Source organism: Onychostruthus taczanowskii, unplaced genomic scaffold (assembly GCF_017590055.1).
Source record: "Onychostruthus taczanowskii isolate IOZ18803 unplaced genomic scaffold, ASM1759005v1 scaffold100, whole genome shotgun sequence".
NCBI classification, from domain to species: Eukaryota; Metazoa; Chordata; class Aves; order Passeriformes; family Passeridae; genus Onychostruthus; species Onychostruthus taczanowskii.
In genome coordinates this window covers 110,840-137,210 of record NW_024496527.1, presented here as the reverse complement: position 1 = coordinate 137,210, position 26,371 = coordinate 110,840, and the positions used below count along the sequence as shown (strand labels likewise).

At 49.9% G+C, this 26,371-nt stretch overlaps 1 protein-coding gene across 4 annotated transcripts in view; it reads right to left on the bottom strand.

The window, feature by feature from the left end:
- FERMT2 (FERM domain containing kindlin 2) overlaps positions 1–22,324 on the bottom strand; it is a 52,393-nt gene extending 30,069 nt beyond the window's left edge. For 2 of the 4 annotated variants that reach the window (XM_041409790.1, XM_041409800.1), the window contains exons 1-2: positions 20,930–21,309; positions 1,792–2,025 (exon numbers count right to left, since the gene is read on the bottom strand). In XM_041409790.1, the coding sequence (XP_041265724.1) occupies positions 1,792–2,025; positions 20,930–21,086 (391 nt within the window). In that variant the 5' untranslated portion in view covers positions 21,087–21,309. Of the gene's footprint in view, positions 1–1,791; positions 2,026–20,929; positions 21,311–22,276 lie in introns of those variants that run through there. The other 2 variants (XM_041409782.1, XM_041409809.1) reach the window with 2 other exon arrangements.
- Positions 22,325–26,371: the final 4,047 nt, after the last annotated feature.

Here is a 26,371-nt window from a genome sequence, read left to right as displayed (position 1 = left end):
TAATACACTTAATATATATTATATATATAAAGTATATAAATGTTAAAACACATTAGATAGGACATCTATAAGTATTTCGACATCTATAGGGGCATTTTAGCACTTACATAAAATGTATTTGTACATCATTTGCATTTATACCTCTGTGGTTCTGGGAAGAGCATCCCAGCCCCTCCAGCTCCAGCACTTCTGCATCCCCACATCCCAATCCCTTTTCCCACAAGCTGATGCCAAGCCCATGTATCATCTTCCCAGTAGCTCTGCTGAACATCTGGCTCCCAGTAAACACAACTGGGAGGGCTAAACAACTCAATCACTGCAGCTTGTGTCTGTCCTCCAACAGCTCAGGCTGCTGAGAGGCACTCAAAGGAAAGTGAAATTTCCAGTAAAAGCCCTGCTTCCCCCAAAATCAGGAACTTCATTCCAGTACTTCAGAGGCTGCAGAAGGGAAGCCAGCACCACCCTTGATGGATGTGTCCCTGCTGCCTGCTCACAGCTCCAACCTCTGCTATCCCAGAGGCTTCTCCTCCCTCCCAAACCTTTAAATATCAGGATTATTCTGCTGGTTTGGTCATAAATACACCAAAAACTCTGAAGTTGGAAGAAAAGGCTGCTTCAGGCCCACATAAGGTTCTGACAGCATCAGTGACAGATCTCTTGTCCCGTGATGAACCATATCAGAATTTCCTGACGTGAGTCACTGCTGAGGAGATTCATCAGCGTCCAAGCCTGGGACCTCCCTGTCTAGCACGACATCCCAAATGCCCAAATGGGGGTGGGGGAAGCAAAATCCACTCAGAAATAACGCTGGCTAAGCCTTTTCTATTTTAAGGAGAAATTGCCCAATATTTACGTTTTAAAAAAACCCCAACAAAACAGGAAAGCAACAGCAAAGATCAGTAACCAGCTAAAAATACCAACCAAACCACAGATGTGCTGGACACTGCACGTAGGGATGAGCCCTTCCTGCCTCCCCAAACAACTGGGTCAGCCAAGAGTAACCTCAGCTGCCTTATGAGAGCAGGAATAGATTTGCTACAGATGAGGATGGGTTGCAGGATCTTTTGGGAGGGGAGAATTCCAGCATGGAGTGCTTCCTGGAGCTCCTTGGGGTGGGGTTTCCATCTCCTCCCTGGGTTTTTTTTTTGGTGGGCAGGAAGAAACACTGGGGTTTGGGATGAGGAATTTGTGAAGATGGGTAAAAAATTATACCAGGTAGGGAATGATTCCTCCTTTCTCATGGGCTTCTCCTCCACCAGGAAATGAGGGTGAAGAGGAGACAGCAAGACTCGGTTCCTTCCCTCCACCAGACAGTTTTACAGTGGAGCATCACCACTTAATCTCTAATATGATTTTCCACTAGAAGACACCCCACAGGGCTGGCAGATCTCCCATTTCAGGGTTTGTTTTTCATCCAGCACATAAATTTGCAGGGGGAAAAAAAAAATCACAACCAGTCTGAATATCAAGCAGGGCTGGTACTGCCTCGCCTGTGACAAACCTGAGGACAGCTCTGCTATGGAAGAGAATTCAGCACAAAAAAATGCATTTTTTAATCACTTTCTGGCTCAACTGGTCCTGTTGTTGACATATTTACCCACAAAAGAGCACATCTGGAAGGAAAAAGGAAGGACATCTGGGTTGTTTGATGTCCAAGCAACTCCTGAGCGCTCAAAGCCAGAAAACACCAAGGATTTATCAAATTTACAGGACAAGCACGTGCACCAGAGGAGAGGCAGGAGCCAAACCGACCAGGAAGCTCCTCATGGGGGGAGGTTTTTCACCACTTACTGAAGGTTTTGCAGATGTCAGAAACAGCCTTGAAGACCCTGTCGGAGAAGTTGACTTTGACCTTGACGTACTTCATGTTGGGCAGCTGCAGGCGCAGCAGCTTGTGCTGGGGGGTGAACTGGAGCTTGGCATCCGCCTGGATCCCGTATTTATCCAACGTCCAGTGAGTTTTAAGGAGCCAAGTTTTCTTCTTTTCCCACCACAGCGCGTGATCCGACCAGTCCTTCTTGACGTCTGCAACAAAGAAGCCGTTTTTTCCCCCAGTTAAAAGCGGCACCAGAAGGAGCCTTTGGAGGACAAAGGAAGTTTTAAAGTGTGCCTAGCTGGGAAGGAACTATGGACCCAAAAAACTCCAACAGCCCCTTCTGGATACAAGGAACTGCTTGTATTCAATGCTGTTTGGATGGGATACAAAAGCAGGGAAGAATCCAAGGGAATAAAGATGAGACTCAACGTGTCCAGGGATCACCAGCCTGGCAGTGATCCCGTCTGAACACGAAGCCAAGTGGACCCAACACCTCCCCCAGCAGGGATTTTGCACAGTTTTTGGGGTTACCTATCAATTCTTGGGTTTTTCCCCACCATCCAGGATACCTGTGCTATCCAAAGGTGAGCCCAACAACCTCGGCACACATGGAAAACAGAACCAGGAGGAGGTTTGCAAGGAGAATTCAACAGGACTTTCAGCTTCTACAAAAAAACCCTGAAAATTCCCAACTGAAACTAAAAGTTGCCTCCCAAACGACCAAGAAAACTCAACAGCCACATCTCCTTCCAGCAGGGATGTAACCATGGAGTCCCTGGAGGTCACCTTCAGGTTGGAAAGCATTTGGGGAACCAAAGTATGGTGATAACTCCAAAAGATAAACCCTGTGCAATATTTTCCCTAACACCTGGAATATTTTTCACTAGCACCTGGCCCTGCCATTCCTGCAGAGCATTTTCCACTCTGACAACCAATAACAGTGCCACATCCTTCCACCACACACAGAAAAGAGAATGGAGTGATATATAATATAGTAATATATTTAGTAATAGAATAATTCAGTTTTCAGCTCCAGATCCCCCTGTGATCCTGGATTTCCATCACGAAATACCAGTTTAACCCCAATTAAAACCACCAGCTGGCATTTATTCCAACAGCTCCTGTCTCCATCCTTCAGCACCACAGGGCACCAGCCAGAAAGGCAGGAGCAATTCCAGAGGATTGGAGAATTTCCAGGATTAGGTAAAGTCCCAGCAGGCACAATGCCAAAGGGACTGAAGGAACACAATCCAGCACCAACATCATGCTGGGATTCTTGATGTCCTGTACAGGAGCTGGACTGGATGATCCTCGTGGTTCCTCCCAGCTCAGACATTCCACGATCCTGTGACAGTGAAGATTATCCCCACGAGCCACATCTGAATTAAGCTGAGATGAGAACAATGTGACAAATGAACTTTTGTCTGTCCCTATCTCAAACCAGGACCTGGAGCTCAGGGTTACTGAGAAAACCCAGCAGGAGCTGGATTTTCCCTCTGAACTCCTGGTTTAGTGGCACAATCAGCTCTGCAGAAAGTGGAAACATTCAGCTGGACTTTTCAACAGCTTTGTACAATCAAATTAAACAAAACCAAATATAGAAAAGCATGCAAACTTGCACAAGCCTTGTCTACCCGGAAAAAAATCCAAGAAATCATTACAATGGACTCTGGTAATGAAGTCCAACTTCTGCCCTACTGAAAGCTGAACGAGTTGGCACCAAAAATCAGGGGGAGGAAAAAACCAAAGGCATTTGGAATCAGTAACATTTATGCCTAACAGAAGGGGATTTGGGTTTACACTGCTGATTAACCATTCAGGCCACGGCACAAAAACAACACTCTGGGCCTGAGAGCAATTAACACTTTCAATTAACAGTGAGCTGTTGGTTCTAGCAGGAAGGGGAAGGTCTGTGCCTGTCCCACGGGGTAGTTATACATAAAAGAGGCTGGCAAATGTTTAGCAGCTGCTTTGTGGAGCTGAGTTTTACACACTGACAAGAGCCTTGGGTGCTTTGCAAGGGACCCAGGACTGCTTGGAGCAATCCCTGCAGGCCAGGGAATGCCAGCAGCCTGGTTAAATGTGACCAAAGGTTTACAAACCTTCACCAGAGTCCCAGTTCACCAGTTACTGATTTGTTAGGGTTCCAGCTTCACAGCGAGGCTGAATATTTCAGCTCAGGCTCTTCCCACCTACTACCATCAGTCATTGCTCACTTCATATTTATCCACCTATCATATTCATCAACTTATTCATATTTGACAACTATGATCAATTTATCAGCTGGCCAATCCTCTATCAGAGCTCAGTAAGTCTCCAAGTACTGCAAGTTCACCTTAGAGATCCCAGACCTGGAATTTAGAAGTTTACTACAGGCTGCAGATCTCAGAGATGTTTGTAGATCCAGCAGCTCCTCTGAGCTGCTGAATGTGACAGACACGGAGCTGCTGGAGGGAGTCCAGAGCAGGGTGACAGGATGAGCAGAGGGATGGAGCACCTCTGTGTGAGGAAAAGCTGGCACAGCTGGGATTGCTCAGCCTGGAGAAAAGCAGCTTTGAGTTGACCTTCCAGTGTCTGAGGAAGCCACAAGAAAGATGGGGAGAGGCTATTTACAGGGGATGGAGGGACAGGACACAGGGAATGGCTTCCCAGTGCCAGAGGGCAGGGATGGATGGGAGACTGGGAGGAATTCTTCCCTGGGAGGGTGGTGAGGCCCTGGGACAGGGTGCTCAGAGCAGCTGCGGCTGTCCCTGGATCCCTGGAAGTGTCCAAGGTGAGGTTGGACAGGGCTTGGAGCAGCCTGGGATCGGGGAAGGTGTCCCTGCACATGAGGGTGGAACTGGATGGACTCTGAGCTCTCTTCCAAGCCAAACCCTTCCAGGATTCCATTAAACGAGCTGCACACATGTAAGGGTGACAGGAAATCACTGCCAGACACGGAACCCCCGGGTGAAGGCAGCAGGGATGTGGCAGCTGGAGCTGTCAGCATCAGCTGGAGCCTGGGCTGGGCTCAGGGAGCTCCAGGAGCCAACCCCAGCAGCAACACCCTCGGGAAAGGGAAGCACAGCACTTCCTTCCCGGCCTCCAAAATAAACCCCCATCTTTCCCTGCAGCCTGAACCAAACCCCTGGAGCCTGCGAGGGCTGGCAAACCCAGCTGTGATTTTTAAAAATTTTTTATTTATTTATTTTTTCCAGGCAGAACCTGGTGTTGCATTTGCCTCCCAGAACTGTGCCAAGAGGCAGGAACGTGCACGAGGGACGTTCGGGATGTTTTGTACAGCAAAACCCACGGGGCTGTTCCCCTTGGAAAGCCATTCAGACAGCCCTGGGAATGTGAGAGGCATCTTAAATCACACAAATGGCTGCAGAGACCTCTGTGAGGACAGAACAGCCAGAGAAGGAGTGAAGGGCTGCTCTCTGAAGTGTTTTAAACCTGAAACATCCTCAGCTTTCAATCCACGCCGGCGCCTGGCCGCAGTCACATCCAGCCAGCTTGTCCAGCATGAATTACAATTGCAGATTTGAATTCCCACAGCCACCACTAAATTCCCTGAAATCCAGCATCCAAGCAGCAGTAAGTGTGAATTGAGATGCACACGGGGTGTGCTTTAATTCTGGGCTGGCTGTCGCACACAGAGCCACAAACACAATCAGAATTCCAGCAGCAAGGCTGAATCTGGGTGAAGGGCAAAGAAAATCAAGGCAGCCCTGCCTGGCAGCCCATTTATCCCATTTATCCCATGTGGGAAATGCATTTGTAGAAAATTTTTAAAATTTGGTAGAAGACTCACATAATATATATTTGCATGTAAATGTTTGAGATAAGAAATGTTATGGAATGGGATAGAGATTGTTGAGAGGGAAATGGAACCAGTGGAACTAATGGAACGAGTAAGTCTTAAAGGGTGGTTTTGTAAATAAGATTAGGTATTTTGGAGAAACAGAATTATGAAAGATGTATAGTACTAGGACTTATGAGGGGTAATTTTAGATTATTTGCTTTAAGGCATTTATGGCATGGTGTAACAAAAACTGATAGGCCAAGAAACACCTAAAATATATTATAATTAGGAAATACTTGGCTTCTGATTGTGATGGTATGAATTATAACGTCTGTATTGTCTCACCCTTCTCATGAGACTGAAAACAGAATAAAAGCTCTAAAACACCTCTCAGCTTCCCCATCTCTGGGTCAGAAAAGGGCACAATCCAGCAATCCCATTTATCCCAGGACTTGGCTGCTCCCAAACACTCTCCCTCTGCCAGTCCATGGTTTTTTGAAGTCCCTTTCCTGCTGCAGCAGCTATTGAAGCTCTTTCCTGCAGAAGCTCTGCTGTCACTTGGCAGCTTCTCCAGGCCAGCTTAGGACTCACAAGCAGTAGGATACAAGTCTCCAGCGCTGTGTAAACACTGTATTTTCCTTGTTATTTCGGGATATCCCCTGTTGCAGATGGGCTCTCCTTCCATGCACTGCTCAGGAGAACACAGCTCTGATATGAATGAATCAATCTCTTTTTTCCCCCCTTCCCAGTGCATGGTTAAATCCCACTGGATGGGTGTTTGGAAGGCAGGGGTGGCTCCCACCTCTGGGAGAGGCTTTCTTGGGAATCACCAGATTCCCTTTCACACCCACATTTAGGATTAAATCCACAGGGCAGCCAAGACCCTGCAAATGCCTCCATCACCTTAACATTGGGGGTTAGTAACAAAGAATTAAATAGCTCCTGCATAGGCTTGAGGAGGAGTTCTGCAAGCCTGCCTGGGTTGGATCATGGATTTTTGGTGGATTTTTGGAAACAGAGGATTTGCAGCTGATGCTGTTTTCCCTGGAATTCTCTCCACCTTCAGAGAGGCAGCTGCAGCAGCTGCAGCAGAGGTTGCAGCTCATTCCTTAATTAAAATGATGGCTTTTAGAGGAATGGATTCAAGTCTTCAGCATTCCCACAGGAACAGGTCAAGAGGACCATCCCCCTCTGAAGCAAAAGCCCAAAACACTGTGGGGGGGTTTCCACAGGCGCAGAATGAGCTCCACAGCTTTCCCTGGCTCTTTCCCAGGGGTGGGTTTAATCAGGATTATCCCTGCTCTGGTTTAAGCACACTTGGGAAAAAAAAATGCCTTTCCATTATCTCAAATTTATCTGTATAAAAATAATTTAAAAAACAAATATATAGGCTTAAACATATTTTATATACATATATATATAAAAAATATATATATAAATTATATATATACACATACATAAAATATATAAGATATATTATGTATATAAACATACACATAAACATTTACCCCATATATATATATGCATATATAAAATAGAGACAAAACTGACTTATATGCATATATAATTATAGATAAACACAAAAAATAAATGCATATAAAAATACATCCACATATATACATACATAAATGCCACACACACACACATATATATATATATATATATATCTATATATATCTATGTATCTCCAATGCAGGGACTGAAACCAACTCACAAGCCAAGCATTTCCTCTTGCAAAAAGTCATTTTTGTATTTGATAATCTACACAAAACCAACCCAAAGTTTTCCACCTTTTCACTGAGTTTGGTGCAGATGGGCTGAAACTCCTCAAGGGTTTTGACAATAAAATTAAAATAAAAGCAGTCCCCTTTTTTTTTTTTTTTGTGATTTCTGGGTTTTAAAATTAATACCCATTTCATACTGAATTGAAAAAACACATATGTGGACAAAAAGCACTGAGTGTAGGCAGCTGGTTAAAGCACTTTCAAACACAAATTCCTGCTGATAACACCTTAATCCAGCCCTCACAGCTCCAAGGGGCTCTCCAAGCCCTGGGCTGGGTGTTGGCTGCATCCACACCCCTCTTGGGAAGCTGGAGGAGGAGAAAAAGCGTTTGAAAGGAAAAAAGACTTCCAGCAATAAACAGCTGGGAGAGCTCAGGGATGGGGGATACCCTCTCCTGCTCCCTGGGGATGTAATCCATACCCACTGAAATCCATAGCCATGGAAAACAAGGTAAAAGTATTTAAAAACTTGGGAAGGAGAGAAATTTAAGGCTGAAAGGGAAAAAAAGAGGGAAAAACCACCACAACCAGCCATCAAAATTCCTTGCACAGAACCTCGTGTGGTTGCTCTGGTGGGTTTTTCTTTTCTATGTGTCCAGGAGAGGGGAAGGCACAGCCCCAGAGCACTAACAAAGTCAGGGAAGAGGGAAAATATTCCTAAAACATCCAGAAATACTAAAATAAAGAGGCTTATTTGGTGCATGGAGCAGGACAGCAGTGATGGGGAAGGGCAAGGATACAGAAGAAGAAAGGAGGAAGAAGGGGAAAGGAAAAAGGAAAGGAAAAGGAAAAGGAAAAGGAAAAGGAAAAGGAAAAGGAAAAGGAAAAGGAAAAGGAAAAGGAAAAGGAAAAGGAAAAGGAAAAGGAAAAGGAAAAGAAAGGAAAATCCTGAGTTGGCAGGGATAAACAAGGATCATCATGCCAGGAGTCCCTGGACACCCCAATAGCCAAGAAAGTTACTGAAGGTCCCAAAGATGCTGAAGATTTGTCTTAAAATATATATATTTATTTATATTAGTTATGTATTTATTTTATATATATATAAATATATATAAAGTGTAACACTCATCTGTCTGTGTAGCTGAACCCACTGCTCCCTCCTCCAACCTCCTCACTGCTCCCAGTGACCTCTGGAAACTCAGATTCCTTCAAACATGCCAAGGCCACTCCTTCCAGGATAATTATGGAGCAAAAAAAAAATTTAAAAACAGAGCTATTTTCATTTATCACGAGTCCAGCAGAAATGCTGATGTGTTTGCTGGGTGACACAGTCACTGTCCTGGGGCAAAAGCTGTAATTTTAGGAAAATAAAGAGTTTTTCTGGAGAGCATTGGAGTAGAGTCCCCTCCATCCCCCAACAGGGATTTAATTGCAGAGCAAAGTTCAAAAAGGAACAAAAATCCCTCCAGCCTCTGGTCACAACACTTGAAAAATTATACTTTGAAATGGGGAGATAAACAGCCCATAAAATTATCATCAGACTGATGCAATAAAGCTGCAGCCAGGACAAGCTGAAGCTCCCAGAGCTAATGGGACTTGAGAGGGGTTTTAATCACATTTCCCACATGGATTTGACACATGCAATGGAAAACAGCAGCCACCACCTGTGGAAGGGATTTCATCCATGGATAACACAGGATGGCACCTGAAATTCTCCTGGATCTGCCGCCATGGGCAGCTCTCACCATTGTTTTCATGGAATCCCTGAATGGTTTGGGTGGGAAGGGGCAATGAAGCTCAACCAGTTCCACATGGGCAGGGACACCTTCCACCATCCCAGGCTGCTCCAAGCCCTGTCCAGCCTGGCCTGGGACACTGCCAGGGATCCAGGGACAGCCACAGCTGCTCTGGGAAACCTCTGCCAGCCCCACACAGAAAAGAATTCCCAGTTCCCAATCTCCCATCCATTCCTGCCCTCTGGCAGTGGGAGCCATTCCCTGTGTCCTGTCCCTCCATGCCTTGTCCCCAGTCCCTCTCCAGCTCTCCTGGAGCCCCTTCAGGCTCTGAGCTCTCCCTGGAGCCTTCTCCTCTCCAGGGGAACATCTCCAGCTCTCCCAGCCTGGCTCCAGCCCTCGGAGCATCTCCTCTGGATTTGCCCCAGCAGCTCCATGGCCTTCCTACAAAGATCTCAAATCTGGATGCAGTGAAGTCCAAAGCACAAGCAGCAAGACACCTGTAGCCTCCTCCTGCCTTGTGTTTGCAACAGGAATGAGCTGGGACTAAAAATCTCCTCTCTCCAAAACCATTCCCCCTTGTCCTATCACTGCTGCCCCTGCAAAAATTTTATCCTACTTCATTTTCAGGAAAACAAATGTTCAGGAGAAGATCCACACCCACCCACGGAGGTGCCCAAAAAAGGGTGGACCTGTGTTGGAATTTCAGTCTGAGAAGAATATTTCTTGCATGAAAAATACTTTCACTTAATAAAGTAAAAAACATGGACAAAAGGAGCCTTGTTCCCAACTCTGTGATTCCAAGAGCACGACCCAGTTCAGGGGACCTCCCCCTTATCCCGCCGTGCCAGGGCACACGCTCATGGCAAAGTCCTGACGTCAAAGCCCCCGTGTAGTGGCACAGAGTGATTCAAGAGCAAGGAAAAAAGGAGAAGGGAGGAGGGAGAAAAAAAAGCCCAGTGGAGGAGACTGAGCCCATTGGGATGCAGTGCTGCGTGTGGATGTTCCGTGTGTCTGTCCTTGCTCAGGGAAATTACGGAGTGTCTGCTGCTAACGAGGGAACGCGCTGGAAAGAGAAGTGGGATTGTTTTGTTGGCTTTTATGGGGATTCTAAGTGAGCTCTGCAATGGAAAGTCCGTGTCTTGATGAGGCAGGGGTGGTAATTGGAGTCCTGAAGAGCTGATGCATCAGCCCCAACTATCCCAAACTTTTGTTGGCTTTTATGGGGATTCTAGGTGAGCTGTGCAATGGAAAGTCAGCGTCCTGATGAGGCAGGGGTGGTAATTGGAGTCCTGAAGAGCTGATGCATCAGCCCCAACTATCCCAAAAGGCTGCTCCTGGCAGTGCAGGGCTCAAGATGCTCATGGGATGCAGGGAGAAGAGCAAATCCTAACAAGCCTGAAAGCCACTGACTGTTTTTCTAAAGTAAACTCGAGGAAGGAAGCTCTTTCCAGTGTTAATAGGATTACTCAGTTAGCTTATTTGAAAGTTTATTAACTTGGATTGTATCTCATTCCCCTGCCATGTGCAGGGACACCTCCCTTTATCCGTGGTTGCTCCAAGGTCCATCCAGCCTGGCCTTGAACACTTCCATGGATGTGGCATCACGTTTTCCTGCAAAATTTTCCCTGCAATTTTTAGCTTTTTGGATATTTGGTAGCTTTATGTTCCACTTAAATGCTCGCACAGCCATACCCAATCCTGTCTAAACTCATGAGCAGGGAGAGAAATTTTCCAATGATGCTGAACCCAGCTGGAATATTGGGAAACTCTCCAGAGGTCACCTCAGCTCCCCAACAGCCCCAGCACTGATGGGCTCAGGAAGGTCTTTGCCAGTGCTGTGCAGAATTCCTTTAAATCCTTGCACCAGCAACCCAGAGAAATGTGGATTATTCATTTTTCTATGGCACAGAGCAAAGGAAAGCAAGGGTGGATTACGTTTGTTTTTTTTTTAATTGGATTTTTTTTTTAAACAGGATCTTCACAACCTGATTTTGCCAACTGCTCCCCCCATTTCATCAAGCAGCCCTCCACAGCAGGCTTTCACTGGCTGCTCCTGCCTCCATGGAATGATGAGGAATGGCAGAAAACTTGATTAAGGAATGTGGTTTCCATTATTCTCCAGCACAAAATAGGAAGCACTGGGAGGGAAAAAAGGAAGGAATGAAAGGAAGGAGAGGAAAGAGGAAAGACACTTCTCCAGGGATCATACTCCCTTTCCCTCTCCAAAAAGGACAAGTGTCCCAGGGTGACAGCAGCCTGCAGTCCTGACTCATCCCCAAGGAATGTGCAAGCCAGAGGAGCTGGTGCTGCCAAAAAGACATCACACCCAGCAAGGCAGCCAGAGGATGTGTACTGGGAGGGATGAAGCATCAGGCAGAGAAAGGAGAATGATGGGCAACCTGAATTCCCAACCTCTTACCAGGCAATTCCCCAAGTGCTTTAGGGATGGTTAAAGCTCAGATCCCCTGCAAAGTGACATTTGGAGTCCTGAGGATACCTCAGGCAGCCTCACCCCACTCCATAACTGCAAATGCTGCTCCTTCTCTTACAGATCCATGTGGGATCATGGCTGGAAGAACAGGGCCCTGGCACAGGGTGCCCAGAGCAGCTGTGGCTGCCCCTGGATCCCTGGAAGTGCCCATGGCCAGGTTGGACAGGGTTTGGAGCAAGCTGGGACAGTGCAAAGTGTCCATGCCCATGGCAGGGGTGGAATGAGATGCTCCCTTCCAGCCCAAACCATTCCATGATTTCTTTTTGGTTCTGCCTGTTCACCAAAGCTCATAAATGAACACAAAACACTTTTAAAGGACTTTAACACCCCCAGCCTTGAGCCTGGATCTGCCTCACCCATCACAGGCCCAAGTCCTGGCACTAAAGCCCTGGGGCAGGACATGAGGGATGGGGACAATTCCTGCTGCAGAAGCTCTGGAGCTGGACAAAGCTCTGTGGAGCATCAGCGAGGATGGGAAGCTGAGCAATTGCCTTCTTCCAGGCAATTTCAAATGAAATTTGACTTTCTAACTGAATTGGAGTTTCAGCAATTCACCCTTCCCAAAGAACATGTACTCCTGCAGGGAGCTGGGGAAAAGAAAGAAAACAACCACCAGCCAAGCAGGTGTAATGGGCTGGGAAGAGATTTAAAATCCACTGGCAAGATGGATTTTTTGGGTGCTGTCAGGACGTTGTGCAAGCTAAAAATCAGCTGAGGTTGTGAAGGGGAAGGTTTCTGCAGCTGCTGGTGGGGCTGGTTTTTTATGTGCATCCCCTCCCAGAACTGTTCTCAACCTGCTGGCCAAATTCAGCCACATTTTATCAAAAAGTGGAGGTGTCCCAGGATCCCAGCTGGTCTGGAAGAGGGGGATCAGTGCTGGCACAGGGCCATGCCATGTACCCAGATCCCAGCTGAGGCTCACATCTGAATGGCCACAGAGTGGGAGCTGCATCCTCACCGGGAAATGGGTGAATGAAAGAAAAACCAAGATCAGCTCTCCAGAAATAAAAAATAAATAAATAAAAAAGATTTCCTCTGGTTTTCTGAGCACTTTCTCAGCACTTCTGAGCACTCCCAACAGTTCTACCTCATAGAAGCTTCAGCCTGGATGAGTGCAATGTGTAAAAAGCAAACCTGAGCAAGAAAACTAAATTACAGCAACCCTGCTGAAATTCCATCCAACAGGAATTTGGGGGTCTCAGCACTTTTCCAAACTGCACACCATAAACCCCTGAAAGCCACTGGAACATTCAGAACTGAACCCTGCCAGCTGAGTTTTGCTCAGCTTTGTTTCTCTGCCCCTTTCTAAGCAATCAGTTAATTCACATTTCAGAATGAGAATGAAGAAATGCAGCTTCCCCAAGATGTTTTCACACCACTGGATGCTGGGCTGAAGTCAGTGAGCTCCACAAGGGCTGTAAATCTCCTTCCTTCCCCTCATGTGTCAGAAAAACCACCACTAAAAAAACTCCCCCAACACCCAAACCAGGAGCTGGCAGTGTTGGTGTCCCTGGTGATGTTGAAACAACTGAAGTTTGCAGTGCAAATAATCCCTCATCTTTCCCAACTCAGTAAACATTCCCCACATCCACAATTTCAGGCAGTTATCCACAATCCTTTTCTTTTTTCTTTTTTTTTTTTTTTTAAATCACATCAAAGACCAAGGGTTAAAACCCAGGTGTCAGTTTTGCTGAATCAGTGGCTGGGGTTGAAAGGGACCTTGGATGTTTTCACACCACGAGACTTTTCCCCCCAAGCACAGCCAGGGCTGGATGCTGGGCTGAAGTCAGTGAGCTCCACAAGGGCTGTAAATCTCCTTCCTTCCCCTCATGTGTCAGAAAAACCACCACTAAAAAAACTCCCCCAACACCCAAACCAGGAGCTGGCAGTGTTGGTGTCCCTGGTGATGTTGAAACAACTGAAGTTTGCAGTGCAAATAATCCCTCATCTTTCCCAACTCAGTAAACATTCCCCACATCCACCATTTCAGGCAGTTATCCACAATCCTTTTCTTTTTTCTTTTTTTTTTTTTTTTAAATCACATCAAAGACCAAGGGTTAAAACCCAGGTGTCAGTTTTGCTGAATCAGTGGCTGGGGTTGAAAGGGACCTTAAAAACCATTTAATTCCACCCCAAGAGACACCTCCCAGTGGACCAGGGTGCTCCAAGCCCAACACGGCCTTGAACACTTCCAGGGATTCTATCCTGAGTACAATTTCTTTGAGTTTTTGTATGGTTTAGACAGACTCAGCAGATGCCTGGGTGAAACACAAGCCCTGATGGAGAGGAAGATGTAAGAAAAAGGGAAAGAAAGAAAAAAAAAAAAAGGGAAGTGTGTGAATGTGATAATTTCTATGATTTTTCAGCTCCCCACACTGACTTCCCCACGTGCTTTATGTCAAATCGAAACCTGAGGGAGCTGGAAGAGGAAACTCCTGATTTGGGCTGGGTGGGAGCAGCAACCCCAACAATTTCCTGTCTGTGGTGTGACAAACCCAGGCTCTGGGATCTGCAGGAGCACCAACACCACCTCCCACCCTGTGCTCCTTCCCCTCCCATGGGGACCTGCGAGCTCAGCCGGGCTCTTTCCAGCCAAATCAGATGGCTCACAGCGACAGAATTTGAAAATAAATTAATAAAAACAAAATCCTAATTGTTTTTGACCCTAAAGAATCATCAGCACTCTGAGTACAGATATTAATTGCTGTGACTGCAGCTCAGAGCTGCCTCTATGTGGCTTTTACCTCCCCTCACCCTGAATTCCTCAGCTGAATATTCCACTCAGGCTCACAAAGAGGACTTTATCTGAGCCACCATCAAGCTGAGCCCACCTTGGAGCTTCCTGGAGTCCAAGCTGGATGTAAAGGAATGAGCCAGATCAATGTGCATGGCTGGGGGGGGGGGGGGTTCACAGCACTGGCGGGGGGCCACTTAAGGTCACCAAAAATGTGCTGTTTGGAGGGGGAGGATCAGCACAGGCCACACGTGAAGGGATTCATCAAGTGGCAGTATGGAAATTGGAATGGGAGCAGCTCTGCTGGCCTCCTTGAGGATGCTGCTGAAGTGGAAGACCAATTCCAACGCAGAACAGCCCAAAATCCTGCCTGGATCTGGAGCAGGAGGATTTGGTGCTCAGGGGGGGGGGGGGGTGTTCACAGCACTGGCGTGGTGTCACTTAATGTCACCAAAAATGTGCTGTTTGGAGGGTGAGGATCAGCACAGGCCACACGTGAAGGGATTCATCAAGTGGCAGTATGGAAATTGGAATGGGAGCAGCTCTGCTGGCCTCCTTGAGGATGCTGCTGAAGTGGAAGACCAATTCCAACGCAGAACAGCCCAAAATCCTGCCTGGATCTGGAGCAGGAGGATTTGGTGCTCAGCAGGTGCCAGATCCCCTCTGTGCTCACCATCCCACTGCCAGCTGGGCAGGTTTTGCTGTTTAAAAGCTTGGGAATAAATTTTCCAGGGAAATCTGGAGTGAAATCAATGCCTGCCCCAAACACCTACCAGATTTGTAACAAGGTCTCAGCACCCAGCCCCAGAGGGGACACAAACACATCCCTGAGCACTGAATGGCACTTGGAGTCCTCTCATGGCCATCATGCACTTGGAAAGCAACACTGAAGAGTGACCAGCACTGACTTTGAAGCAAAAAAACCTTCTCATCTCAGGGGGCAACTGAGGGGACAGATGAGCAGCTGTGGATGTCCCAGGTGAAGATGCCCAGGTGACACTGTGGGCACAGACTGGGAAACACCCCAAGCTCACACCTGGCACTGAGCAGTGATGCTCAGACACATAATTCTGGGAAGTGTGGCTGCAGTCAGAGAATCCCAGAATGGTTTGGGTTGGAATGGAACTTAAACCCCCTCTCATTCCACCCCCTGCCATGAGCAGGGACACCTTCCACTGTCCCAGGGTGCTCCAAGCCCTGTCCAGCCTGGCCTGGGACACTGCCAGGGGCAGCCACAGCTGCTCTGGGAAACCTCTGCCAGCCCCACACAGGAAAGAATTCCCAGTTCCCAATCTCCCATCCATCCCTGTCCTCTGGCAGTGGGAGCCATTCCCTGTGTCCTGTCCCTCCATGCCTTGTCCCCAGTCCCTCTCCAGCTCTCCTGGAGCCCCTTCAGGCCCTGCCAGGGGCTCTGAGCTCTCCCTGGAGCCTCTCCTCTCCAGGTGAGCATCTCCAACTCTCCCAGTCTGGCTACAGCCCTCGGAGCATCTTCTCTGGATTTGCTCCAGCAGCTCCATGTCCTTCCTATGAGGATCCCAGACCTGGATGCAGCCTTCCAGCAAGGTCCAAAGCACAAGGAACAAGCCACCTACCAGACAAGCCCTGCAGCCTCCTCCTGCCTTGTGTTCACAACAGGAATGGGCTGGGACAAGGACTCTGCATTTCTCTCCCATAGCCTTAAGCTGTTTCTAAGAGTTCATTCCAGTTGCAAGGCAAAAAATTCCCCCAGCCAGTCTCACCAGGGCCTGGAGTGTTTATAAGCACTGCAAAACCTCAAACACAAACCTGGGCAAATCAATGATGCTGCACTTTGCTGGTGTTTTATTCATAAACCTTTCAGGGGTCCATTAAGGAGAGGAGACTTCACAGGCAGAATAACACTAATATTTAGAATTGATCTTGCAAGGAGTGGAGCCGAAATCCTTGGAAGATAACACAGCAAAGTCTATTTAATGGTGAAGAGAGCCCCTGGGGTGAATCACAGACACATCTGCAGGCTGAAACCACTTCAAAAAAGAGCTTGAAGTGCTACAGCCAAAACTGCATGGGGCAACTCCTGTGCCAGTCCTCAGGTGACATCCCACCCTCTCCCAGGTGACACACAGGAGATAGTGGAGGAGCTGCCAGAGGGAACAATGGAGGTTAAATCAACAAACCCTTATCCCAGCTTCAATTCACAAAAAAAGACCCCAAGGCTTCAGGAGATGTCATCACTGCCTGCCATTGCCAGCCTGGCTGGGGGCAGAGGGTTTGCTCTGACATTTATCCATGTCAGCTCTCCTGCCCATCCCAGGTCACTAAAACAGGGATTCCACCACGTTACCCATCCTTAACCCCTTTTGGTCCAGAAGGACATCTATAATTCCAAATCTTGCTGGGGTTGTTTTTTTTTTCCAGCCACTTACTTATTTCCCCAGGTAAAAGCCCAAAAGGGTGCTCAGTGCTCCCAGCAAACCCTGGGAGCTGGAGTCACCTGCCACCCACATCCCAGAGAGAAATCCCAGAGAAAGAATCCCAGAGAGAAATCCACATTTCCATCACAAAACTTCTATCCACGACTTTCTGAATCTGCTCAGTGCACATTTAGGTCATCTGTCTTAGGCTGTGCCTCTGCCAGACACCATTTGTCCCCCCTGCCCTGTTTCTGTCAGCTTTTTAATTCCCAAATTTTTTTTTTTTTTTTTTTTTTTTTTTTTTCCCCAGCCACTCACTTATTTTCCCCAGGTAAAAGCCCAAAAGGGTGCTCAGTGCTCCCAGCAAACCCTGGGAGCTGGAGTCACCTGCCACCCACATCCCAGAGAGAAATCCCAGAGAGAAATCCACATTTCCATCACAAAACTTCTATCCACGACTTTCTGAATCTGCTCAGTGCACATTTAGGTCATCTGTCTTAGGCTGTGCCTCTGCCAGACACCATTTGTCCCCCCTGCCCTGTTTCTGTCAGCTATTCCTTTATTCCCATGACCAGACAGAGCATCCCCCATATATCCCACAGAATTCCACAAACTCCACAGAGCTCCTCCCAAGCATGTTTTAAAAAAAAGCAGGGTTTTAAAATTCCATGTGTTTAAAACAGCCTCAAGTTGACAACAACAATAACCTGCGTTCACTTCCTTCCTTCCTCTGCTCCCAGTGATTTTAAACCTCGCTTTATTTTTTTTTTTTTGTTTGTAAGTCAATAGTGGCAAAATTCCTAAAAAACCCTGAACAGTGATTTTAAACCTTGCTTTATTTTTTATTTTTTTTTGTTTGTAAGTCAATAGTGGCAAAATTCCTAAAAAACCCTGAGAGAGCACCAGGAGTTTCCAGTACAGACCCCAGCCCTTACAGAGCAACTAAATGCTGCTGCTCTTAAAACCTCAGCAGTTTTTTGCTTATTTTTCAGGGATGACTTTGCCAAGAACTTGGCACGGCTCAATTAATGGAGTGGCTTAATCCAGCGGGTGATGAATAACAGGGGAGCCAACAGGTCATTGCAATTCACTTGAGTTACCAGAATCTCTATCTGCTGCTTGGGCTTCCTCCAATCTCTGCCTGCATCAGCCACAGATTTTAATTGCCTGTTCCCAAAGAGTCCAACTGCAGCTCTGCGCAGGCAGGAACGGAGTCCATGGGATTTATGGATATCTGCAGCCCTGAATTTAAGGAGGAAAAACTTTGCTGGACTCCTGCTTCATCCCAACAGGATATTTACTGCACTCTTCCTCCTATTTGATTTACATCAAATGCTGATGTAAATCAAGATTTTTTTTTCCCCTTTTCCAAGCTTTCCTTGCTGCTGGGAGGAAGGGAAGGCATTTTTCCTCTCTGTTCACTGATGGTGAAGAGCTCCTACCAGCACCCCAAAACCACAGTGTGGCTCATCTGCTGCAGATTCTCACTGATGTCCTAAACTTCAGTGGAACTCCAGGAAGGCCACAGAAATCTCCTTTCCAAAGCCTGCAGGATTTGTCCCAAAGGATGGAGCAGGCAAAGCCCAGCCTAAGGCACTGAGCCACCTTCCTTCCTCCCCCCGCAGTGTGAACAGCCCATGGGGGATCCCACAGGGAAAGACAGAACTGCAAGGAAACTTCATTTTTAGGAAATTTCCTTAAAACTCACAAGCATCAACAAATGCTGATGTAAATCAAGATTTTTTTTTCCCCTTTTCCAAGCTTTCCTTGCTGCTGGGAGGAAGGGAAGGCATTTTTCCTCTCTGTTCACTGATGGTGAAGAGCTCCTACCAGCACCCCAAAACCACAGTGTGGCTCATCTGCTGCAGATTCTCACTGATGTCCTAAACTTCAGTGGAACTCCAGGAAGGCCACAGAAATCTCCTTTCCAAAGCCTGCAGGATTTGTCCCAAAGGATGGAGCAGGCAAAGCCCAGCCTAAGGCACTGAGCCACCTTCCTTCCTCCCCCCGCAGTGTGAACAGCCCATGGGGGATCCCACAGGGAAAGACAGAACTGCAAGGAAACTTCATTTTTAGGAAATTTCCTTAAAACTCACAGCAGAAAATCCGCTTGGCCGGAGAAGAACAATTTTTTTTTCACGCTGCAAGTTGTCGAAGTAAGGAATTAAACAGAGGAACGACAGGGAGGAAAAGGTTAAAAATGCAGGGAAAGGGTTTTGATGTGGAAAAATTGCAAAATGAATCGATGCAGAGGCTGGATGAAGGGAGGCATTGAGGAGCAGGGGAGGATGAGGAACGAGCCCCGTCCCACCCGACCCCGCTCAACTGGCAGCAGCTCAAAGAAGAGCCGTAAAAATAATGAGAGGGCTGGAAGAGCTGACACGCAGGAAGATTACAAGGAACTAAATACGTATAGCTTGGCTAGGCAACGAAAGCCAAGGGGAAAGGGAAGGCAGCAGCGGAGATATCCATGGATGTGACCATGCCGGGAAGGGAGGCACTGGGGCTGAAGCCCCGGGGAGCTCCAGCCCCTCTCCCCACGCCGCTGCGGCCGCCGCATTCCTTCCCTCTCATACAATCCCTAATTTAACAAGTGGAGAGGATCCGGGCAAACATTTCAGGGGGGATGGATTACGTCAGGAGCTAATTTAGGTCCTGCCGGGCTCCGGCCCCGCGCACATGCCTGGCTTTCCACACACGCTTCTTCTCCCTGGAGCTGCTCCTGGAGCTGCTCCGGCATCTCCCGACACGCAGCATCGCTCCTTCACTCACGGGGGGATTCATCACTTTTAGAAAGCTGGTTTGCTTTTTTTTCCCCTCACTGAACTTCAGCAAAACTTTCTGCACCTCCAGCGTTAAAGTAAAAAGAAAAAAAACCAAACTAAACAGAATAAAATTAAGTTTTCGGGGAGTTCAAGCTACCTCCAGCACGAGACCCTTTGATGCGAGCGCTCGCTTCCTCTGGAAACCCAGCGTATTTATATCCATCTCTTCCTTCCTGCGACTCCGAGATAATTAATAAATCAAAACCTAAGCACGGGGGAAGAGATGGGCTTTTTAAAGCCACACGCGGGCTCCGCAGCGGAGCGGGACCTGCAGCTGACAGCTCCGCTACTCCCACAGCCGCAGGCACGCGCGGGGCCTCGCAATTAATATTTTATTTGAGCAATTACAGCCATCAGCCCGGGCTGCACCGCTGAGTAAACATAACCCAGCCATAAAGAGCCGATAAAAAGACAAGGGGGGGAGGAGGTTCGGCGAGGCCGGGCTCCCCGCTTTCGGCGGGGCCCGAGGCCCGGCCGCGTTCCCACGCGTCCCGGACAAACGGGCCCTTTGTCCAGGTGTGCTCCCACAGCCACCGCCGGCTCCCCGAGGTGCCCTCGCCCACAGCACCCCACTGATCGCCCCACGGGGCAGCGCTTTGTTAGATCGGAGCTTCAGGGTGGAGTTTTGGTGTGAATTGTGGAGCGCCCCCCCCCAAAAAAAAACCCCACCCCCAAGAAACGGAGCTGTTTCCTAACTCTGTGTAAAATCCCGGGAGTGCAGCAGCCGGTGGATGGGGCTGAGGCTCCGGGGTGGTAAAGGCTGGCTGGTGGAGGAGATGAGAGGGGGAACCTGGAAAGGGCAGGGTGTGGGGACCTGGGGGGCTCCCTGCTGCTGGGAGCTAAGGCAGAGTACTGGGAGAGAGTAAAACACAGTACTGGGGCAGGATGCTGGGACCCGGGGCAGGGTGCTGGGAGCCTCTCTGGAGCACAATACTGGGATAGGGTGCTGGGAGCTAAATCGCAATGCTGGAGCAGGGTGCTGGGTGCTGGAGCACAGCACTGGGTGCTCAGGCACTGCACTGGGGCAGGATGCTGGGAGCTACAGCCCAGGACTGGGAGACAGAAGTACAGTCCTGGAGCAGGGTGCTGGAGCACTGTACTGGAGCAGGGTGCTGGGAGCTAAAGCAGGGTACTGGGTCAGGCTACTGGGTCAGGGTGCTGCGAGACGAAGCAAGTACTGGAGCATAGTGCTGGGGGCTAAACTGGGGTACTCAGGCACTGCACTGGGCAGGGGCTGGGAGCTGGAGCAAACACTGGAGCAGAGTGCTGGGAGCTGGAGCACAACCCTGGAGCAGAGTGCTGGGGGCTAAACTGGGGTATTCCAGCACTGCACTCGCACGGCGCTGGGAGTTAAAGCACAGCACTGGAGCAGGGTGCTGAGCACTGGGAGGATGCCGGGCTGCTCCAGGGGTCCCGGGGCACTCACCGAGCTTCTCGACGAGGCGCAGCATGACGCCGCCGATGTGGATCTCGCCGGTGACCCGCAGGGTGACGTCGCGGCCCAGGTCGGTGACATGGACGCTCAGCTCCCACGTCCCGTCGGCGTAGCAGCCGTCCGGCATGCGGATCCCGTCCAGCGCCATGGCCCCGGCCTCCTGCGCCGCCGGCCGCGCCCGGCACGGAGCGGGAGCGGGATCAGCAGCGGCAGCGGGATGGGCCCGGCTGTGCCCGCTCCGCGCCCCGGGGCAGGGCTGGGGGCGCGGTGGGGCGGGATCGGGGCCGCTGCGCTGCCCGCCGCCACCGCCGCCGCTCCTGAGGGGCCGCCGCGGGAGGAGCAGCGCGGGCGGGCAGAGCGGGAGGCGGAGGGAGGGAGGGAAGAGAGGGAGGAGGAGGAGGAGGAGGGGGATAATAATTAAAGGAAAAACGCGCCTGTGGCTGCCGGGCCCCTTGGCCTTTTATGGAAGCGAAGGACGGAGCAAGTGGGGGCCGCTCCAACATCCGGGAATCGCCGGGGGGCGGCCCGGCCGGGATCGGTCCGGCCCGGCTTGGGATCGTCCCGGTTCGGCCCGGCCCAGCGCGGCTCGGCTGTGCCCAGTTTATCCCAGCTCGGTTTATCCCGGCTTGGCTCTGCCCATCCCGGCTCGGCCCGGATCAACACAGCTCGGCTCAGCCTGGCTCATCCCGGTTCGGCTCATCCCGGCTGGTCTCTGCCCATCCCGGCTCGGCCCAGTGTATCCCAGCTCGGTTTATCCCGGCTTGGCTCTGTCCACCCCGGCTCGGCCCGGCTCAACACAGCTCGGCTCAGCCTGGCTCAGCTCTGCCTGGCTCATCCCGGTTCGGCTCATCCCGGCTCGGCCCAGTGTATCCCAGCTCGGTTTATCCCGGCTTGGCTCTGCCCATCCCGGCTCGGCCCGGATCAACACAGCTCGGCTCAGCCTGGCTCATCTGTGCCTGGCTCATCCCGGTTCGGCTCATCCCGGCTGGGCTCTGCCCATCCCGGCTCAGCCCAGTTTGTCCCAGCTCGGTTTATCCCGGCTTGGCACTGCCCATCCCGGCCTGCCTCATCCCGGCTCAGCTCATCCCAGTTTATCTCATCCCGGCCCAGCTTTGCTCAGCCCTGCCTGCCTCGGCTCGTGGCCGCTGGTCCCAGGGCATCCAGAGGGGTAAATTCGGGAACCAGCCCGGAGAGCATCCATTAGGGCTGGCAGAACCTCGGCATCCCAAACACGCCTGGGTCCCACGGCAGCCGTGCCCACTCTGCACCCTTTGGGGTGTTTTTTAGCACTGCTCCCAAATTCATAGGAAAAATCATTCCCGTTCGGCAAAACCCTACCTTGGCATAGTAGCCCGTGCCCCCGTTGAGGCTGGGAGATGGGCTGGTTCCCTCCATCCTCATAATCTGTGTGAATGTGGGAAATGGGAACTGTCTTTAAATAAAAGGGTCTGAACCGGCACAAATGGAGGAAAAAAAAATATTATCCGCTTCCTGTAGCTCCTCCACCCAGTGATACACACATCCCGCCGAGCAACCGCGCTTCCTGAAAATCCAACACGCGGAAGGGGCTGTGGTTTGAGGTCCAGCGCTCTGGATGTATCCTGCTCCATGCCAGGTGATGGGAAGGCACATCCCAGCAAAGCTGTGCCCGCCCTGGCAGCCTCGGGGATGGCTCTGCCAGCCAGGAACACCATTCCCACGTTCCTGGTGAATGGCAGTGGGAGCTTCAGGAATCATGGCATGGTTTGGGTTGGAAAGGACCATGAGACTGTCTGGTTCCAGCCCCCTGCCATGGGCAGGAACAGCTTCCACTAGACCAGGTTGCTTTGGCACCCCTCAGGCAATAAAACCTCTTAACAGGATAGTAAAATTTTTCTGATTTTCACTTTGCCATTGTAATGGAGATATTTATACTAGAATGGAGACATTTCTAAAGGCTGCTCCTCTGCTTTAGTACCTAATATACCTTTAATACCTTTAATACTAATAAAACCTTTCCTGAGGTCACTCTGGGCACACTTAGCCAGGTTTTACCCAAGGATTTTTGCTAACGTGGCTGGTGCTGCCGGAGGGAAATTGGGCGACACTGCAGCAGGTGACCTCCCCCCTCAAACCCTCCCGGGGCCCCAATCCCGGCTCGGAGGAACCCCCATTCCATCCCCCAAAATGTGGAAGCCGGAGCGTGATTTAGAGGGTGACTCTGGAGCGCAGGCGAGAGCCGGTCTGTGACAACAAAGCTTTCCCAGATGGTATCTCCGTGTTCCTCCAGCCCCAAACAATAGGGCAATAAATAGAAAGGGTTACTCTCGGCCCGGCGTGTTGGACGACGTTCCCAGCTGATGCAATTGGATACGGCCCCGCGGAGCTGGTAACCTTTTCCACGCTGAGGAAAGGCTGCCGGCTCCTTCTGCTCCTAAACCCACTGGCAGAGTTTCCCTTTCCCTGAGAAGCCCCTCTCCCTGCCCTCTCCATCCCGGGGGCTCCTTCCCTCTGCGGAGCAGCTCCCTGAGCTGCAGCGCTCGGCGGAGAGGCGAAGCAAGGTCAAAAATGCACCGGCGCAGCTCTTGCGTCAGAGCCAGCCAAGCATCCCCAGGGCTCTTCCCACTGTTTGCAACAAGTCCTCGCTCCCTAGGAGCAGCAATGCCAAATAAGGTGCCGAAATGCATGGCCGCTTCCATCGGGGCTGGGATGATACCTACCAGACCTGCCCGCGCCGCAACTCCCAACCCATCCGCTCCTTCTTCGTGGAAACCAGGATACTGTCCCAGTGAAATGGCTCCATGGGCATCCTTGGGGAAACAGAGGTGAAGCTGAGTGACAATTTCCCTGTCCCCAGTTTGTTTTGTCACTTTTTTTTTAGCCTGTGACCTGTGTTTTGGTTTTTAAAGTGTTATGGGCAGTTGTTGAAGGCAGCTGGCGTTGCTGCCTGGCTGCTCTGGGCAAGCCGGTCAGACTGGCTCTTCCCAGGGTCACCAGCCATGGAACTCTGCTGCTCAGTGCCTTAGCTGGGTGGCTGGAGCTGGGAAAGCAACAGGACTGAGTGCCTGGCCTGTCTCCATACACAGAGACAGAAATTCCCCAAATCTCTGTGTAAAAAAAAGGGCTCTGTTTCCTCAGATGGTCCAAGCACGACATGCTCTGACCTGGTGGTGAGCAGGATCCTGTCACCTCTCTGCTTCACCTGGGTCTTGATATTCCCTGTCTGCAGCTTCTTTCTTAAAAAGGATGAAGTCTCAGGAAAAAAAAAACCAAAAAAATCCCCCCCAAAAAAACAACCAAAAAGGAGAAAGGCAGATGCTTGTTATTCCCTCCATTTTTTTGTGTCTTCAACACTTCCCAGCCCATATTCTCCCTTCCAAACCATTGCCACTGGTACCATTGTTCATGTGGAGTTTGCAAGCTCTTTACTTCAAAAGTCGTGGAATCACAGAATAGTTGGGTTGGAAGAGACCTTAAAGACCATCTCACTCCAATCCCCCACCTCTTCATCCCCTTCCGCCTCCAGGCGTCTTCTGGACGCAGCCAAGGCTCCCTTTTCACAAATGACCATTTCCCAGCAGGGACAAGGTCACACTTCTGGCAAAGGAAACATGCTGGGTAACTCTGCTTCCTTGTTTATTCCTGGCCACATTCGCTCTTCCCTGATTTTGTCATTTCAGAAACATCCACATGACGTGGATTTCTTCTGTTTTTCTGGATGTAAAGGCAGAGCAATGATGCTGTCGTGTCCTAGAAATGTGCCATCACCTGGGCCATGCATGGAGTTAATCCAGTATTCCCATCATGAAAGGATGAAGGATATTTGTGATGAGGATCCTGAAGTGGCACAGGAGATGGGGAGGTTTAGTCTTTCTAGGTTGTGATTGTGATTTGGTCGCTCCAAGCCCTGTCCAGCCTGGCCTTGGGCACTTCCAGGGATCCAGGGACAGCCACAGCTTCTCTGGGCACCCTGTGTCAGGGCCTGCCCACCCTCCCAGCCAAGAATTCCTTCCCAATCTCCCATCCATCCCTGTCCTCTGGCAGTGGGAAGCCATTCCCTCTCATCCTGTCCCTCCATTCCTTGTCCATGTCCCTTCTCTGATAGCCAAGACCACATGGGATGAAGCCAGGGACCAAGACTCAACTCTCTCACAACCATCCATCCTGGTCCTTCATCCCCAAAGGTTACAAAATCATAGAATAGAATCCTGGAATAGTTTGGGTTGGAAGGGACCTTAAAAATAATCTCTATCCCCCCCTGCCATGGGCAGGGACAGCTTCCATAGTGCAGGTCACTCCAAGCCCCATCCATCCTGGCCTGGAACGCTTCCAGGGCATCCTCAGCTTCTCCTGGCAGCATCTGGAATAAATCCTGGGCTGTAAGGGATAGCTACGCTGAGATAAGAGGCACGAAGCTGGATTGAGGTGCCTCCTCCTTGGCAAGTCAAGCTGAGGTTTTGAGGCCCTACAGCTACAAATTCCCTTCTCATTTCCCTGCCTCCAGTTCCTGAAATCAGCCCTCTGCTGGTTCTCTGGCTAGGCCTGTGTCAGCCACTGCTTTCCTGCTGACATTAATTCCCGTGCTGTCGTTTATCTTTTAGCCTTTTTCTCTGTCCTTCTGATGTTTCCAGCTGCCAGGAGTGACCTCCACCGAGTGTGACTCTTGTCAGCTTCTTCTGGCAGCATCTGGAATAAATCCTGGGCTGTAAGGGATAGCTACGCTGAGATAAGAGGCACGAAGCTGGATTGAGGTGCCTCCTCCTTGGCAAGTCAAGCTGAGGTTTTGAGGCCCTACAGCTACAAATTCCCTTCTCATTTCCCTGCCTCCAGTTCCTGAAATCAGCCCTCTGCTGGTTCTCTGGCTAGGCCTGTGTCAGCCACTGCTTTCCTGCTGACATTAATTCCCGTGCTGTCGTTTATCTTTTAGCCTTTTTCTCTGTCCTTCTGATGTTTCCAGCTGCCAGGAGTGACCTCCACCGAGTGTGACTCTTGCTTTGGCCCACACGGGAAGCAACGTGCCCCAAATCATTTTCTGGTTGGTTGTCCCCAGTGTCAGGAGTGTCCTTGAATTTTGTGTCCTTCTGGAAGGGCTGGTGGGTTCTAGAGCATACTAAAACATCACTTGGAGCCAAAGGGAGTTGTTAGATGAACACTTGAATCCTTGTGATGGAGAATTTGGATAAATCCCAGGTAAATTCTCCTAAAAGCTGATTCATCCCCAGGGCTGTAAAATATCCCTGCACCTTCCAGCCTGGTGCCTGAGTGTCTCCCAAGAGCCATGCCCAGGAATCCCTCCCACTGCTGATCTTCCTCTGCATCACCTGTGCCTGACTGATGGTTTTGGGACCACTCCTCATCCTCAGCTTGTGACTTCCCGTGGTAAATGCTGCACAGGGATGCAGGAATTTGTCCCTCTCAGGTGCTGCTGTCCACATCCATCTTTCAGACATCTCC